We start from the raw sequence: 16,907 nt of genomic DNA on the forward strand, positions 1-16,907 counted from the left end.
AATATCTTCGGGGAAGGAGAACTTCTCCAACGGTTTTTCAAGGATGGGCAGTGCCAGTGCAAACTTTCCCGTCCGCTGAGGTGGAGGACGGCAGTCATGGTCTTCTCCGTATTGCTGACCAATCCTGGCTACCCCTTAGCCAGCTCTGGGAAGAACGCCTCGGTCCCCTTCTGGCGAGTTTTGGAGGATGCTCCCCACTGGCGAATGCGGGAGGGTGGTGGCATCAAGGAAGAGGCTATCGCTGCTGGCTGACTCAGGCAGCAGAGAATTGGTGGCAGCAGCACCCTGGTGGGTACCGGACTAATTGTGCAAGCTTGAGAAGAACTTGGTTGTGGTTAATTGCCCACATACTATTCCCTTCAGTGCAACCAGGTCACCAGGCTACCGTTCCTCTTGTTGTTGTGTTGCTATGTGCCGTAAAGTCACTTCTGACTTAGGGTGACCATATGAACGAGTGACTTCCAACATGTCTTCTCCTCGATACCCTTTCTTAGCTCTTGCTAATTCAAGCCTTTATGGAATCAATCCATCTCATATTTGGTCTGCCTGTTTTCCTGTTGCTTCAGCTTTTCCTAGCATTATTGTCTTCTCCAGCCTTCCCCTGATGTGCCCAAAACAGGACAGTCCCAATTCCTCCTCACTTGGCAGAATGCTGGCTGCAGGCCTGTGTTAAGAGCCCCTGCCAGGGGACTAAAAACTCTTGTAGGGTAAACAAGAGGGATGTAGAACCTGAAGTTAGCAATCTGATTTCAACAGAGACAACACAGCCCAAATTTCAGCTGGACCTCTTTTCTGTTACCTGGGAATAATGATACTGGCCTTCTGTGTATAGTTGTTTAAAGCATAACAAAGTACCTCAAACACTTTTTCAGCACTTAAAGAAAGAAGTCTATAAATCTCAAACGTTATTATACAGCCCTCAGAATCCTAGGCAGGAAAAATCAAGAACATCCCCTTTTCTTGGCTTGCCTGGGTATAATCAAGTATTAATGTAGTATGCAATGTGCCCAAATTTAATTTAATTACGCCCTGACACAATCAATGCCTTGCATTTAAATGTTTTAAAGAGGACATTCTGTTTCTAAAGTGTAAGGCAATAAATGGCTCCGACAGGCAGCCACATTTCATTGGGCACAATAGCTCCATCAAATCAAAGTCCCGACTTAGCTGGTAATATACTCAGCCTGTTTTTGTCATCCTGCGTTTGTCTATTTCTGTAACAATGCGAGGCGAATATATTCACGGTGGAAAACAGCCGCACAATTAGAAATCTATGGGCTTTTCAACTGCAGGAGCATGTTTGTTTATTATATTTAATCGGGGGGGGGGGAAGAGAGAATAAATTAATGTTTTGGATCATTCTGTTTGTTCCTGCTGAAGCAATTAAGAAATGGATGGGTGAGAGTGGGCAACCACAAACAGCTGCCACCCCCTGCTTAAATTGTTTTAAGTCTTCTAATTAAATATATTGCTCGCGGGCAGAGCAATGCAAAGACACAGACCTTTGAGCCGGAAGGGGTTCTAATGAGGCAGAAGTGCCCCTTTGCTAACAAAGATATTTGGGAAGGGGGATGATAAATAATGTAACCTTAGAACTGCAGAATTGAAAGGGACCCTATGGATCATCGAATCCACCCCTTGCCAAGGAGACCCCGGTGGGACTCGAACTCTCAAACTTTGGTTCTAGACCTAAACCACTGAGCTATCTGGCAGTTCATGGAGGCCCTGGCCTATTTCCTAGGTTGGTGTTGTTTCCATTGACAGGTAAAGGTTCTCCTTGACATTTAGTCCAGTCGTGTCCACCTCTAGGGGGCGGTGCTCATCCCCATCTCCAAGCCGTAGAGCCAGTGTTTGTCTGAAGACAGTTTCCGTGGTCACGTGGCCAGCGCAACTAGACACGGAATGCCGTGACCTTCCCACCAAGGTGGACCCTATTTATCTACTCGCATTTTTACATGCTTTTGAATTGCTAGGTTGGGGGGAGCTGGGACAAGTGACGGGAGCTCCCTCCGTCACGTGGATTCCATCTTACGACTGCTTGGTCTTCTGACCCTGCAGCACAGAGGTTTCTGTGGTTTAACCCGCAGCACCACCACGTCCCCATTGACAACAGGTCCCCAAATTGAGTGTTCTGGAAGGGGGGGCTCAGTGGTGGCTTTGGGCCCCCTGAATCCAAACCCACACCATTGTGCAATGGTGGCAGCTGTGTGACGGGACCACTGGGCGTGAACTGCAAACCCAACCACAAACTGGTTCGGTTTTCCAGTTGGCTTGTGGTGGTTTGTGGTTCAGTGTTAACCACCTACCATGAACCCTCATGAACTGCAAATTTTCAGGTTTCTGCCCAACTCTACAATTCCGGCACATTGCACCTCACCCGAATCCCTTACTTTCCAGTTATTTCCTTTTAAATCAGATGTGGTCCGGGCCACCTAATCTGACTCGAAGAGTGGGTGTTTTTCAAAAGGAAAGCAAAAAAGCAAAGCGTGCTGCTTATGTACCGCCCCATAGTGCTTAAAACACTATTTGGGTGGTTTTCAAGTTAATTATGCGGGCTACACATTGGCCAACCCCACCAGCGAGCAGGGAACTCAGTTTAGTGACCTCAGAAAGATGGAAGGCTGAGTGAACCTTGAGCCGGCTACCTGAGATGGAACCTCAGGTCGTGAGCACAGTTTTGGCTGCAGTACAGCAGTTTTAACCACTGTGCCACAAGGCTCTGCACCAGACTACAACTCCCATAGTCCCCTGACTTGGGGATTCTGGGAGTAACAGTCCAAGAATGGACTCCTCCCCAGTTTTCATCTGGTTCCTGAAATACATCAGCCTTGTCAATCCCGATTCCTTGGAACGAAGAGCAGATTTTGCAAAAAAGGAAGAAGAGTCGGTGGGATTATGGAATGAAAAGTGCCCCCCCCGGCTTCCTGTTCCAGCAGAGACATGGAAATGCTGAATTATCTGCCACTTCATTCCCCCAGTTCTGTCACTCATTATTGCTTTCCTCATTATCAGACACCGGGGAGAGGGGAAAAAAATCACAGTGCTTATATCTTAGGTTTTCTTGATGAATTTTTATAGCAATCACATGATGTAAGTCCTTTTGAGGTTCGGTATATGCCGGATTCCTTTCCAGTGTTTTCAACCCATTAAAGCAGAGAGAAACTGGATTATCAGAATACACATTTTATACAGATAATCAGCAAGCCATTTCAGCTAGCAGCATCTGCTGGAGGAGGTTTCTGATTTCTTAGAACCCGGATACATTCCGGACCTGCTGCTCCCAATCAAAGCGGTGAGGGTTGGCTGGGCGGGCTTTTTTCTGGAGCTGTTCTGGACAGGAAGGGCTGTTCAATCTATGGCTGATTTCAAATGAAAGAAAGAAGGAGGTTGGGGACCTTGAAGCCACCCATTCACCGACCACATGAAGCCAGCAGTTTCAGCGGGTGCTAGCAATGGGGGGGGGGGGGCTTGAGTTGCAGGGTCCACTGTCAAGTCAGAGTTCCGGCAACTCACATCTCGTTCCCCCCCCAATAACTTGGACTCAACTCAGAACCCACCCACTCCTCCCTTTTCTTTATGGGGGGGGGAAGCTTGCTTTTAATAGGGACTCACGCTTGGGACTTCGAGACCAAAGACTCAGATACGGACTTGAGATATGGACTGAAACACTGGCCAACATCCTTGGTCAAGAGTCCCTTTTAAGAGGGACTCAGATTTGGGGCTTGGGACTCCGGGCTTGGTACCAATGATTCGGACTTGGGACTTGACCCCAAAAACTTGCCAACGGTGGGCACACCGTTCGCCTGCTCACCTTTTAGTTTTCCCCACTAAAGGGAGATGTGCTGGAATTTTAAAAGCATAAAACATAATTTTTCCGCTGTACATACAGACTCGTTTATACAGGGTTATACAACCCAGTGTGCTTTATTTCTCCTCCTTGTTTTGGTGTTGGGTGGCCAGCCTACGGTCAGTCTCCATCAGGGTTGGGGGCAGGTTTGATGTGGGGCTGGGTGGCCATTGTGCCCTGCTTCATAGTGGGGGTCCTTGATTTGAGAACAGGCCTCACCTTGAAAAATTCTCTCTTTTTCAAGACAGGGTGTTTTTAGTGCAACAGGGATTCCAAATTTCTGTGGCCACCACCCTCCCACCAGGCTTGGCCATGGCCAAGAGGGGGCCAGAATTGCAAACACGAGCAAAGAAATAACTACAGTACATATAAAAAGCAAAACTGGAAGTGAACAGATACCCATTTCTGATTTCGATGTTTGGGGGCTTGGCATTTTACTGTGATTTTGGGACATTCAACATCCCTGTGATCCTGAGGACTTCGAAGGACAGAGAAAAACATATATATTTGACTTTGCAGAATATATTTGCCCTGGTTCCCAGTTTATAATTTGACTGAGCAGGGGGGACAGTACTGCTGAATTATGGGACTTGGGGGTTCTCTCCCCCCCAAATCCCATCTCTAGTCAGAAATTGTAGCGTTGTTGACTCTGGTCTCCTTCCTGTTTTCAATTTTGGAAAAATTAATTTGTGATCTCAGACTGAGCAAGGGGTTGTCCAAAGAGAAGACGCTTTCAGTCCAAGGAGATTCTCTATGAAATAAGACACGTGGCCATCCTAGGGCTGCTCATTATTGCCCCAAATATTCCTGCACATCCTGGCCCTCCCTGAACGAGGAAACTAGCAGCCCAAACTGTACACTATTGAAAACATTTTATTAGATGCTGGCATCCAATATCCTGGATGTCCAGCATGGTGGAGTGGGTAGGGAGAGGGATGGATTTAGGATTCTGGAGACCTGGGTTTGAATCCCTGCTCTGCCATGGAGCTCACTGGGGGTGCGGAACTGGTAGAATCACTCCTCAAATACAGTATCTCTCTTGCTTTGAAAGCCTTATGACAGCCACTAAAAGCCGGTTCCGAATCGATGGCATGGAACAGCATCGAATATTCTGGAGAGGTAATTCCAGCAAGCCCTTTTATGCTTCCACAGTCAAATATGCTAATAAGATCCGTGTTTACCTCTAGATGACCCATGAGAAAACAAAACAGGTGAACAGGAAGGATGGTGAACTTTTCCCATGGCAACCAAGCATCTTTTTAAAGGATCCCTGCCCCCGCCCCAAGGGTGATGCAATCTGTAATATTTAGCTTGATCCTGAGAACAGAAACACAAAATCAAAAGTTAACAGCTTTGCAGGAGGTCAGTGTAGCGGCCATTTGGACCATGTTGGTTTCCAGATGAGCTGGTGGCAGCCCCGTGGGCCTCTCGCCACCCACAGTAATGGCATCGAGGGGTAGTAATGACTATGGGAGTAACTTTCCTCCTATCATGGTGACAAAGACAGGGAAATGTCCATGACCCCGTGCAGTGTAGCATTTCTCAATCCTCTTCTCATTTGCCTTTTGGCTATTTTGAGGAGCTTCATTTTCCCCGACTCAGATCTCTTAGTCCTTACTCAAGATAGGTAAACGCTGAGTCATGTCCGCTGAGCCGGACTGTGTAAAAATAGCCAAGTCATTTTTACCTCTTTTCAATCAGATAAAATGTCTATGTTAAATATATCTGGCAGAACCCTAGACGAAGCAGAAAGATTCTAGATAATCTCCCTTCCCCGGTTTTTTAAATTAAAGCTGACACAGGCCAGGATTACCAGATGTTTGACTTCCCCTTTTCTGCTCCTGTCTCCTACCCAAAAAAAGCACATTTTTTGCCCTGGATTTCCAGAAGGCAACTGCCATTTTACAGCTTCTCTGGGGATTTGCAAGGGTTTGTGGAAATGTAAACACATAAATCTGCATAATCAGTTGATACCTCATGGATGATGGCATCTGTTTAATATCTTGCTCTGATGGTGTTGTCTTTTCTGAACCAACCATTCCCCCCCCCCTAAGTTTTCCCATGTGAAAATTCTCCTCAAATTAAAAAAATTAGCATATAAGGGAGAAAGCAATCTGAGGTTCTTTCCCCTCATGTGCTACTATTCTAGATGCAAGGATGACTTTATGCCCAAGGTAGGAGGAGCATGCAAATTTATGCAACACAGTGCACAGCCTCCCAATGTTCAGAAGACATGCATGCCTATCCCTGGTTCTCAGAGTCACACAGGCACCTGCTCCCACTCTTGTGATCCCCCCCTTCTCACTTTTTTAATCATAAAATGGCCCTTTGTCATCTCTAGTTGTCCAAGCCATTTCAAAAGAATGTAAATTTTGGTGGTGCTGGGTAGTTGTGGCATTCTCATGTGCTCGATCTCTCTAAAAAATATTTCACATTGCCCCTTCCAGCACTTCCTAGAGAGTCCAAAGGGACATTTTTGGTTGGAGTTTTTACAACCTCGCATGCTGCCTGCGGTTTTTACAACCTCGCAAGCTGCCTGCGGTTTTTACAACCTCGCATGCTGCCTGTGGTTGGAAGGGTCCTTTTTGGAATGGGGCAACTGTCCATCTATGCAGCACGAACCAATCGTTCCATTCCTGCCTCTGATTTCAAAGAGAGGACTCTTTGCTAAGAGTTTTCTTCCCTCTCCTCAGTTTGTTAGAAGCAGTCAGTCTGTTGATGTGTGTTGGTGAAAGTCAGTCAGCCATGTTTTTTTAGCTTCCTGTTATCTGTTCATTATGAGTGAACGAAACCTTCTTATGCTTTCTCCTAATATTGTCTCAGAGTGAGTTATTGAGACCATAAGTGCCCGCTGATGAGTAAAAGGGGAACTTGACGTTAATTCTGCTCTGTGAATCCATGCATATCAGCTGCACAACTAGAGGAATTTTCCCAAACAAATTCAAAACTCTGAAACATATCAAAGACATTTCTCCCCAAAGTTTAAAGAAATTAAGCATGTTATAGGTCTGGGTGGTCTAAGTTTGAGTCCTTGGGAGACCCTGATTTACAGTATGAAATAACCCCATGCAGAATTTTAGAAACCCTCTCTTCTTTTTCTGCGTAGTTTGTCATTTACAGGTCATGCACAGGCTTCAGCACTCAAAATATGCTATCCTGCTTGCTCCTGATTACTCCATAAATCTGGCTTTTATTTCCCACCTACAGTCACCTCTTGTAAATAACTCACAATTGCCCTTGTAAAACTGTATGGAAAGGTTAAAATCCACAATAAAAATTTAGCACAGTCCTACTCTCGGTACGCCCATTTACTACAACCTGGGTGGAGAACGACCACATCATGGGCAGATGGTGGGAGAATCAAGGGAATGAATTTGGACCGATTCAAAATGCAGATGGGAGACGGTATTTCTGAACGTTCCCCCACAATCCAAAACCAGAAGGACAACTCCCACTGGGAAGAAAATGGAAACAGTCAGGTGAAAGCTTTAGTTGCGACAAGCTCGTTTACTTTATGCTAGGATTATCCTGCCAATAACCACACACTTGCAATCTAAATGGTATGATGTGAAATTTTAGCCCAGTATGATAATTGAAGTATCCCCAGGTATGGTGTAGATTAGGCTACACATGTGTTCTACAGATGTGTTATGAACACCTTAGACAAGCAGGCTAGAGATGTCTCTCAATTGCCAGGATGCAGCAGACTGATAAATAAGGTGTGTATTGCTTTAAAGCAGACAACAAGACCCATAAAGCAATGTTTTGACTCGAGGAGTCATATGGCATGAGTTATGAGCAAGGTTAATGTGGGTGATGATTTTATACCCATCTGTTCGGCAGGTATTCTGAGCATATATTGCAACAAGCATTTAACCCTCAGCCTAGGGAGGAGCCTCGCACCTAATCAGCATGTTCTTCCTTGTTGAACAAACAACTTTTCTAAATTGCCTCATTAGCCATGCAAACGCGCCTGATTAATTGCACGGGTATTTCTTGATGACTGCATCATTACGCTTGCAAAGAAAGAGAGTCAGCCGGAGCTGACGAGGAAACAGCGTTGCTCGCTCATCTCCTAGATCGAAAGAACGCTAAAGCATCCTTCACAGGTGGGCTTTTATTTTGAATAGCCTTTTCTTCGAACGCACCCGGAAAAATTCTCTGCAGATTTCTCCAGGAGCTCAGATCCGCCTCCATTTGGGATAATCATTTATTGTTTTTATGCATTGAAAATGTTTTCTACCCTGCCGAGAACCCAAAGTGGCTTCCATCATTGAAAATGCAGGAGATGCTGCAACCCAGCGCTTTCTGATCCCTGGGAAGGGATAAACCCTGGCTCAAGTGGGAGGAGCCGGCACTGATGCCCCGCCTACATGTCCACATGCTCCGCCCAGAAGCCGAGGTGTGTCAAGAGAAGGTGAGCTGCTCTCTCATTGGTTCCACTCAACTGGCTTGTAGCTTCCACTGATGGCTAGGCTGGAACAGTTCGCACACAAAACTTGGGAAAGTGTGGGTTCTCGCACCCCATGCTGTTATTTCCTCAAATCCCCCAGGCAAAATGGTGCTGGCTGGAGGGCTCTGGAGCCCACCAGCCAGGAAAACTGATTATTTCTTAAGATTGGCACAAGATACTTCATAAAAATGGACATTTGCAACTACTGGGCTGGAACATGAAGTTTTGTGTATGTGTGGTTTTTAATGGAATTTTGGAATTCTCACAAGGCTGCACTCTACAAACACCACTGAAATTCTGGGGATGTTTATTTTGAAGATTGATTTGCTACACTGACAAATGAGGCTAAAGATATACTTGACAAAGAAGGATAGCCATTTATTTCTGCCGTTGTATTAGACTGGTATATACTGCCCTGGTTCCATCCTTCTTTATCTCTATACTATTCCCTGATTTCTTTCCCACGACTCTCAACTCTTAAACGTTTATGTAAGGCTAATTTTTATGCTGCATAATTTTTTTTCCTTTCAAAAACTGGAAAAGAATTAAAAATGTGACAGCCTGAACTTAATACCAAACCATATCTGAGGGTTTTTTTTTTAATGGATTGTTGCGCCGTGTTGCTTTTAAATGCATTTTTAGTATTGATTTTATTTACCGTTTTGAAGATACTATAATCTTAGAACTGCAGGGCTGGAAGGGACCCCGTGGGTCATCCAGTCCAGCCCCTGCTAAGGAGGCCGAGTAGGGGAATCAAACTCCCAGCCAGAGACCTAAACTACTGAGCTATCCATTTGCTTAATTCTTTTAAAAATATTTATATACTTACAGTTTTAGCTTTTAAACATTGTCTGTTAAATTAGGTAAGCTGCCTTGGGTCTTTTTTTTTTAAGGAGAAAGGGAGGGTAAACATTTTTAAAATAACTAAATAAACAGTTTTCTTAACAGCTGTCCGCCAAGAATTATGGCACGCACACTGCAAAAACCTCCATTTGCCCACTCTTAAAGAACATCATTATGTGACGTGCATGAATTAGCAAAGGATTGTGTGAAGTTCTGCATGCTGGAAATTTGGGGAAGATGAAACTCATTCTCTTCCCCCTTTGTCACTTCAGTCCCCCCCCCCCGCAAATGGAGAACCTGCCAACACAGCTCTTATGCAGCAAAAAAGACACTGACATCATTTGGGACACATGACAGAATGCATGCAATGTCTGAAACACCTTGACAAAACCATACACTATGTATGTTGATGCTTTCCCTGTGCCACCAGTGTAAACAAGTTCTGAGTGCATTGGATTGTCAGAACTTCCAAACATGAAAACTTGGGGATTATAGCCCCAAACTGCTAATTCTCATCATGGTTTAGGAGGAGAGGGTAGTAGGGTAGGCTACGGTACTATCTGTGTCTTGGTATCCTGTCCAATGTGCCCACACCATGCCAGACTATCCCCTTAATGGCCAAAATAAAGGTAACATTTTAAAAAAATGTACAAAATTTTTATGTATTCAGTTGTTCTGGAGATTCTGGTTCACAAAAGTAACTTTTCCAACCTCTGGATCATGAACATCAATCCGTGATAGCATGGCAGTGCTGGTGGGGAATTCTAGGAATTTTCATGTCTAAAAGTAACTTTTCCAAACTTTGTACGCAGACTGTGAATAATCAGCAAATATTGGGTCTGGAGTGGCCCAGTTTGAATGGGTATCTTTTTTTTGGGGGGGGGGATGCAGAAACCTGCCTAATACTCAGATTTTGGCTCCTTCAGCATCCTGCTCTCCCTGTCTTTCGAGCCGTGCCTTGCCAAGCATTTTCGGAGAAACTTTTCAGCAGGAAAAAGGTCCCTGTTTACAAACCTGTCATGGACCTGGACTGAACGGGGTTCAGGGTGCAAAACCTGTGAAGCCTGTAATGAGGATCTCTCTCCTTCGTGCTGCTTTGCCACCCTGACTCAGAACTTGCACACTTTGGGGGGGAAAAATAAAATTTTAAAATTAATTTAAAATTAATATTTAAAAATTTAAAATTATTAATATTTTAAATTTTTTAAATTAATATTTTAAAACTAATAATCACATGCACCTCTGTTGTCTTGGATATGCACCCCCCCGGATGAGTTAATCCCAGAAATACACAGGAAGCTGAAGAAGACAAGAAAGGGCCGCATGAAAAATGGCACCATAGCCTGAGAGACTCATGCCAGCCCTGGCACAGATGCCCATCTGGCGCTGTGCCGTCCCCAGAAAGTTGTCAAGGCGCCCTAGGCTGCAGAGTCTGAAACATCAGCGTTGTGTCCAATTCCTAATGGCAATACTATAATTAGGACCTCTTGTGTCCTGGTGGCAGGAGACTTTTTCTGGAGGACGACAACTTGTCAGTGTGGTGGAATGGATAGAGCAGTGGACTAGGACTCTGGAGAACAGGGTTCAAATCCCCCGCTTGGCCCTCGGGAACTCCCTGGGCAAGTAGAACTGGTCAAGCCATGCCTTAAACGTCTCACCTACCTTGAAAGCCCTCTTAGGGTTGATAGAAGTCAGTTCTGACTTGACGACACACAACTGAAACCAAGACAGGACAGAACATACAAATAACCACTTCCCCCCATGTTTACCTTCCTGTTCTCCACAGCAGACTCAGAGCAAAGGGGCTCCTATGGGCCAAAATGGGTTGGAACAGGGACACCGAGCTTTAGACAGGGTGGCTTGGAGGGAAGCTTGGGGTCTGGATTGGCAGGTACCTGCCTGTCCAGTTAAAAATCACCACCATCATCATCTTAGAACTGCAGAATTGGAAGGGACCCTACTCCAGCCCCTCTCAAGGAGGCCCAGTGGGGAATCGGATTCCCAACCTCTGGCTCCACAGCCAAAGACCTCAACCCCTGAACTGTCCAGCAGCTCATCTCCAATTGGGTCAAATGTTCCATGTGCCTGTGTCTGAATCATCTTACAAACCAACAGCGGTCTGCTCCAAAGTGGCACGAGCTTCTCCTTTATCAGAATGAACCCGGATCGCTGTGTCCAGCGGATAAAGCCCAGCGGTTTATGGCTCTGGTATTGCACAAGCCGCCCCAAGCTGGGCTGTATGGAGTAGCCATAGACCTTGGGCAGCTGAGAATCCGTTGGCGGTGTGAAGCGTGCAAACCCAGTACTCTTTGCCGCCAGGGGATGCCTTGGCGCGCTTTTTGGATTTCTCAACTGCAAACGATCTTTGCACATACTCCTTCCGGTGCGTGGCCTGGGGGCAGCCACACGCTGTAGCCACGTGTGCCACCGGTGTAGGAGCTGAGCCAGAGTTTCAGGGACTTAGCAAAAGGAGCCGGAAGCTGCTCTGCACGGCCACCTTCGGGTGAAATAACACACCCTCCCGTCTTCTAAACCACTGATTCTTAACCTTGGGTTACTCAGGTGTTTTTGGACTGCAGCTCCCAGAAGCCTTCACCACCAGCTGTGCTGGCTGGGGTTTCTGGGAGTTGCAGTTCAAAAACCACCTGAGTAACAAAGGTTAAGAACCGCTGTTCTAAACTCCTAGCCTGCAATTTGTGATTCTAAACAGGGTCCTCCATTCTACGAGACCGTAAAAGCTAGAACCAAAGTTGGCATGGGTGGCCTCAGAAATTCTGGCAGGACCCTTTTTTGCCTGCCAGCAGTTGCACCAATCCTTCATGGCAAAACCGGAAGTGATCAGAAAGACGGAAGACTGTTTTAGAGGACCGTCACCCCATCAGAGACTGCCAGAGGTGCAATTTCTCCATTTGTGTGTGTGTGATAACGCAGGGCTCTTGGGGGGGCTGCAAAATGACCTTAGGGGGGCATAACTGGCCCGCAGGCAAGGCGCTTCCCACCCTGCGTCTAACTGCCCTTCTGGCTAAGATCCATTCCCCATTGTACCCGAAGTCTCAGGACAACAGAAATCAAGCGTTACCAAGCTGCAGTGCCGGATAATTGGCGTTTCCCATTTGTAGCTGCTGGCTGCTCAGAATGTGGAACTTTTATTATTATTATTATTATTATTATTATTATTATTATTATTATTATTATTATTATTATTATTATTATTATTATTATTATTATTATTATTATTATTATTATTTTGGACTGCAGGTCTCTACATTGCCACCTAAATGCCAGGTTTTGAAACAGGAGATGGAAGTGAAGACGGCTAGATACCACTCTTGTTTTACGCACGGACACAGATAACTGGGTTTGTCTAACTTGTTAAAAATACACCCCACTTCACCTTTGGATGCAAATATTTTAACCTGGTAAGCAATGACTCAGGAATGAATGAATCTCCTCATCTCATTCGGACTCAGAGCTGTGAGGTTTGGTGGGAATCCCTGTGACTCCGGAAGAGAAGCGACAGCTACTCAGAGTGGACAGAGGAGGCTGAGAGCCGGCGGCAGGCCAAACGCTGACCAGCAGCTCCAGAACCAAGTTGGAAGTTCAAAGCCAGGTGTTAGGTCTACTTGACAGTCCAACACTTGAGCTGACCATGCCAACCACCATGAATAGGTGAGAATTTGAATTCTAAGGAAACATGGAAGAACAGCCCAAAGAGGAGGGAAAAACCCATCTCACTCAAACCCCAACGGGAAGAATTAAGAGTTCACAACTCCGAGTGTGAACATCAAGCCGAAGTGTCTCACTTACCGAAAGAGAGAACGAAAAAGAAAGGCAGCCAGCAGAGAATGAAGACTCCGACCACGATGGCCAAAGTCTTGGCCGCTTTCTTCTCCCTGGAGAACTTCAACAGGCGCACGGAGAGGGAACTCCGGAAGGTGTGCCCTTTGCCCTTGGCGCTGGCGGCCGAGTCCTCCACGACGCTGCGGCAATGGATCCTGAGCACCACCTCCATGGACTTGCCCCGCTCTTTCTTGACCCCAGCCTCGAGGCTCTTGGTGGTCCTCCTGGCCACCACGTAGATGTTGAAGTACATCACCAGGATGACGGCCAGGGGCAAGTAGAAGGAGAAGAGGGAGGAGAAGATGGCGTAGCCGGGCTCCTGGGTGATGTCGCAGTGTTGGTCGTCATCAGGCGGCGCTTCCTTCCAACCCAAGAGAGGCCCGACGGAGATGACCATGGAGGAAAGCCAGACCGCCACCATGATGACCACCGCCTTCTTCTCGGTCATAATGGTGGGGTATTTGAGAGAGTATTTGACCCCAATGTACCGATCCACCGAGATGATGCACAGGCTCATGATGGAGGCCGTGCAACACAGGACATCCACGGCGGCCCAGATGTCGCAGAAGATGCGGCCGAAGATCCAGAGGTCCTCCAAGACCTCCAGGCTGGCCGAGAAGGGCAGGACGGTGGTGCTGAGCAGCAAGTCAGCGATGGCCAGGTTGATGATGAAGTAGTTGGTCACCGTCTGCAGGTGACGGTTGCAAGCCACCGACAGGATGACCAGGATGTTGCCCACGATGGCCGAGAGGATGAAGACGGCCAGGAAGATCCCGACGCCCACTGACTGCAGGGTCAGCCTCAGGGTCAAGGGGGTGCTGCTGTTAGCGTGGACCTCCTCCCCGGGGAAGGACCCATTGGCACCCTCAGCCTCTCCCGTGTGGTTCCCATTCAAGCTGGCATTAATCCGGTCAGAGAAAGTCATTCTTTTTCAACAAGCGCCGGGCTCCATGGGAGGGGAGGGGAGAGCTTCAGCCGGAGAGGGAAGCCAAGGGGGAGAAGGTAGGACCAGCACTGCTTCTTCACATCGAGCCCAGCGACCCACCTGCCCCCCCCAGCCCGCTGCAAAGGACCTGATGCTTTTGCTGCAGCGGTCCACGTTCTCCAGAAGAGAAGACAATAAAAACCTTTCCGGCGATCCAAGGAGTTGGCTCTCTCTCCCCCCCCCCCCCCGGCGCCTATCTCCCCCTCCTCTGCAAACCTCTTGCAAACTCAACAACTCACGCCTTCATACTCCTCGCCCCCCCTTCCCCAAACACGCAGTGGCCGCGGATTCCTTTGTTCAAGCTGCTAGATCTCAAGGAGTCCCCCAAAGCCAGCAGAACAACGCCAAGCTCCTGTAGTGGGAGAAGCAAAGGGGGGGGGGAGAAAGAGAAATATGGCCCCCACTCATCTATTTCCCCTGGATCCCTGACCCCTCCCCGACCATCAGGTGTGTGGCGCCCGGAGCCCTCCTCTTACCTGCCCCCCCCTTTCCTGGGATGGAAGTATTTTTAGAAACTGCCCTCCCGGCGCCTCTCCAATTTTCGTGTTTCTTTAAAAATAATCCTTTGGGGGGGGAAATGCAAAATTAATAATCCGGGTGGGGGAGGAGTTAGGGGGATGGGAAGCAGCCGGTGAGCCCCCCCTTCCTCCCCCGTCCCCCTTGCTTCAGCCCAAGCGGCGGGTCGGTCGGGGCTGGCGCGTCAATTTCACCCGGCGGAGCGTCAATTTCACGGGCATCCTCCTCTTGCCCCGCTGGGTCCCCTCCTCCGGAGGAGGCGATCGGGGCGGGTCTCCTTCGCCGGTGGTGGAAGCCTTGGCGGCGACATCCAGGTCTCCCCGAGAGGAGCGACGAGGCCGGCCCGACCCTCGCCTCCCGCCCAAGTCCGCGATCCTTGCCGGCGCGCAAACTTTGCATTCAGTTCGCGGCGGGGCTGGCGAAGGCGAGGATCTCCGCGCGCCTCGAGCTCAGCGGCGGCAACAGCATCAGCAGCAGCAACAGCGAGGATCCGCAACGCGCCTCCCCAAAACCTCTCCCCGGGGGGCTGCTTGGTGGGTGGAGGGGGAACCTCGGTGGCCCCGATCAAGTTTGGCTACCCGGGAGAAAAAGAGAGAGACAGATAGAAAGGAGGGAGGAGCTGGAGGGATCCGAGGGAGAAGATCGGAGGGAAGGATTTTTTTTTAAGCGGGGGGGGGGGATACGTCCTGAGTCGAGGAGGGGGGGGAAGGATCGCGTAGGAGGGGGAGGGAGAGAGCGGCGGAAAGGCGGGGGGAACAAAATGCTACCGAAAATAGATTCATTGAAGGATTTCCAGTTCTGCGGCGAAGCGCCCGAGGGACGCTAGGGGGCAGCAAAGGGCCGGCGCGCCTGGAGGCTCCCTCGGCGGAGCTACCGCAGCGCGGCGCACGCTCGCGACCGTGGCCATAGCAAAACCCATCACCATCATCATCACCATCATCCTTTCCCGTAGATTCCAGCAGCCGGTGATCTTGCAGCGATTGTTTACCTCGCATAAACACACACACACACACACACACACACACACACACACACACACACACACACACACACACACACACACACACACACACACACTCTCTCTCTCTCTCTCACTCAAAAATCCGGGGCTTCCTGCTTGCTGTGTATGCGTCTTCACAGGGACGGGTGTCCAGCCACTGGCAGGGTCTGGCATGCCAAGCCAGTGTTTGCGGGGAGGCAGGGTGCGGGGGGGGGGGAAGAGGCGAATCCAACCCCAACCACCCAACAACGATCGTGTTGGCGTGTCCATAAGCCAAAAAAAGCTCGTTGGTGTGTATCGATCTTGCTTGCGTGTCTCCCCTGCTCTCTCTCCCCCCCCTCCATCCCGCAAGTGCGTCAGGCGGACGGTGCCTTAGGGCGATGCCTTCGGGCTGGAAAATGCTTGTTCCGGAACAGGGGCTTCGGAGGGCGCATTTCGGGACTGAACTTGCCCTAAAGCTTTCATCGAATGGGGATCATGGGAATTGTAGTCCTCGTCTCCCTCGGAAACTCCCCAAGCGCCGGGTTCTGGGTTCTGGAATCTAGCGGGAGTGGGGTTAAGAGGATGAGACGTGGAGGGCCGAAAGAGGGAGACCTCATCATTGCCATCATCTTAGAGTGGCAGAGCTGCAGGGGACCCAATGGATCCCTTTATTCCAGCCAAAAGCAAAACAAGGATCTCCCTCCGCAGCAGGAGTGCCAAAAATCTCCAGCCGTGCCCCATTGGTAAAGACCTGGCAGGCCCGTCTCTGCTCAAGACTTTGCCCCCAAGATGGGCTTCCTATGTTTGGGGATTCCTAGGTGATCCAAAGGGATGCTGGAGGAGAGCTTTGTGGCTATCTTGGACTGCCCAGAAAGACGAACAAGGGGGGGTCCTAGATGAAATCAAGCCTGAAATCTCTCTGGAGGCACAAAGGTTGAAGCCGAAGTTGTCCGACTTTGGGCACCTCGTGAGGAGGCAGGATTCTCTGGAAAAGACAACAGCTTTGGGGAAAGGTGGAAGGTAGCAGGAAAAGAGGAGGACCAAATACGAGATGGACTCCCTCCCTCAAGGAAGCCACAAGCTTGCGTTTACAAGAGCAGGGCCATTGAAGACACAGGGTTGATGTAAGTCAGAGGCAACCTGACCACCAGCACCACCACCATAGGTGATGAGAGTGGAGGCAGGAGGAGGGAGGCAGCCCTGGGTATGCCAAACACCATCCCTTCTTCTTCTGGCTTCTTGTGTCCTATGGTTGGTCTTTTCCCTGATGGCACCGGGTCGCCCAGGAGAACTCTAGCCTGCGCAGGGAGGCCCCCTTGTGACGTGAAATATCTTTCCAGGCTCTGGAGATCATGTCAGGATTCTGGCCAGGATTCTATCCAGAACCTAAAAAACTATTTGGGACCACAACACCCAAAAAGATGAAGTCCAGCCTCTGGAT

The 16,907-nt window shown here is 48.7% G+C and overlaps 1 protein-coding gene across 1 annotated transcript in view; it reads right to left on the reverse strand.

Moving 5' to 3' along the window:
* ADRA1D (adrenoceptor alpha 1D) overlaps positions 1 to 15,154 on the reverse strand; it is a 59,138-nt gene extending 43,984 nt beyond the window's left edge. Inside the window, exon 1 of the mRNA XM_020806642.3 lies at positions 12,951 to 15,154. Coding sequence (XP_020662301.3) covers positions 12,951 to 13,908 — 958 coding nt within the window. The 5' untranslated portion in view covers positions 13,909 to 15,154. The remainder of the gene's footprint in view (positions 1 to 12,950) is intronic.
* Positions 15,155 to 16,907: the final 1,753 nt, after the last annotated feature.

This window comes from Pogona vitticeps, chromosome 5, assembly GCF_051106095.1.
Source record: "Pogona vitticeps strain Pit_001003342236 chromosome 5, PviZW2.1, whole genome shotgun sequence".
NCBI lineage: Eukaryota > Metazoa > Chordata > Lepidosauria > Squamata > Agamidae > Pogona > Pogona vitticeps.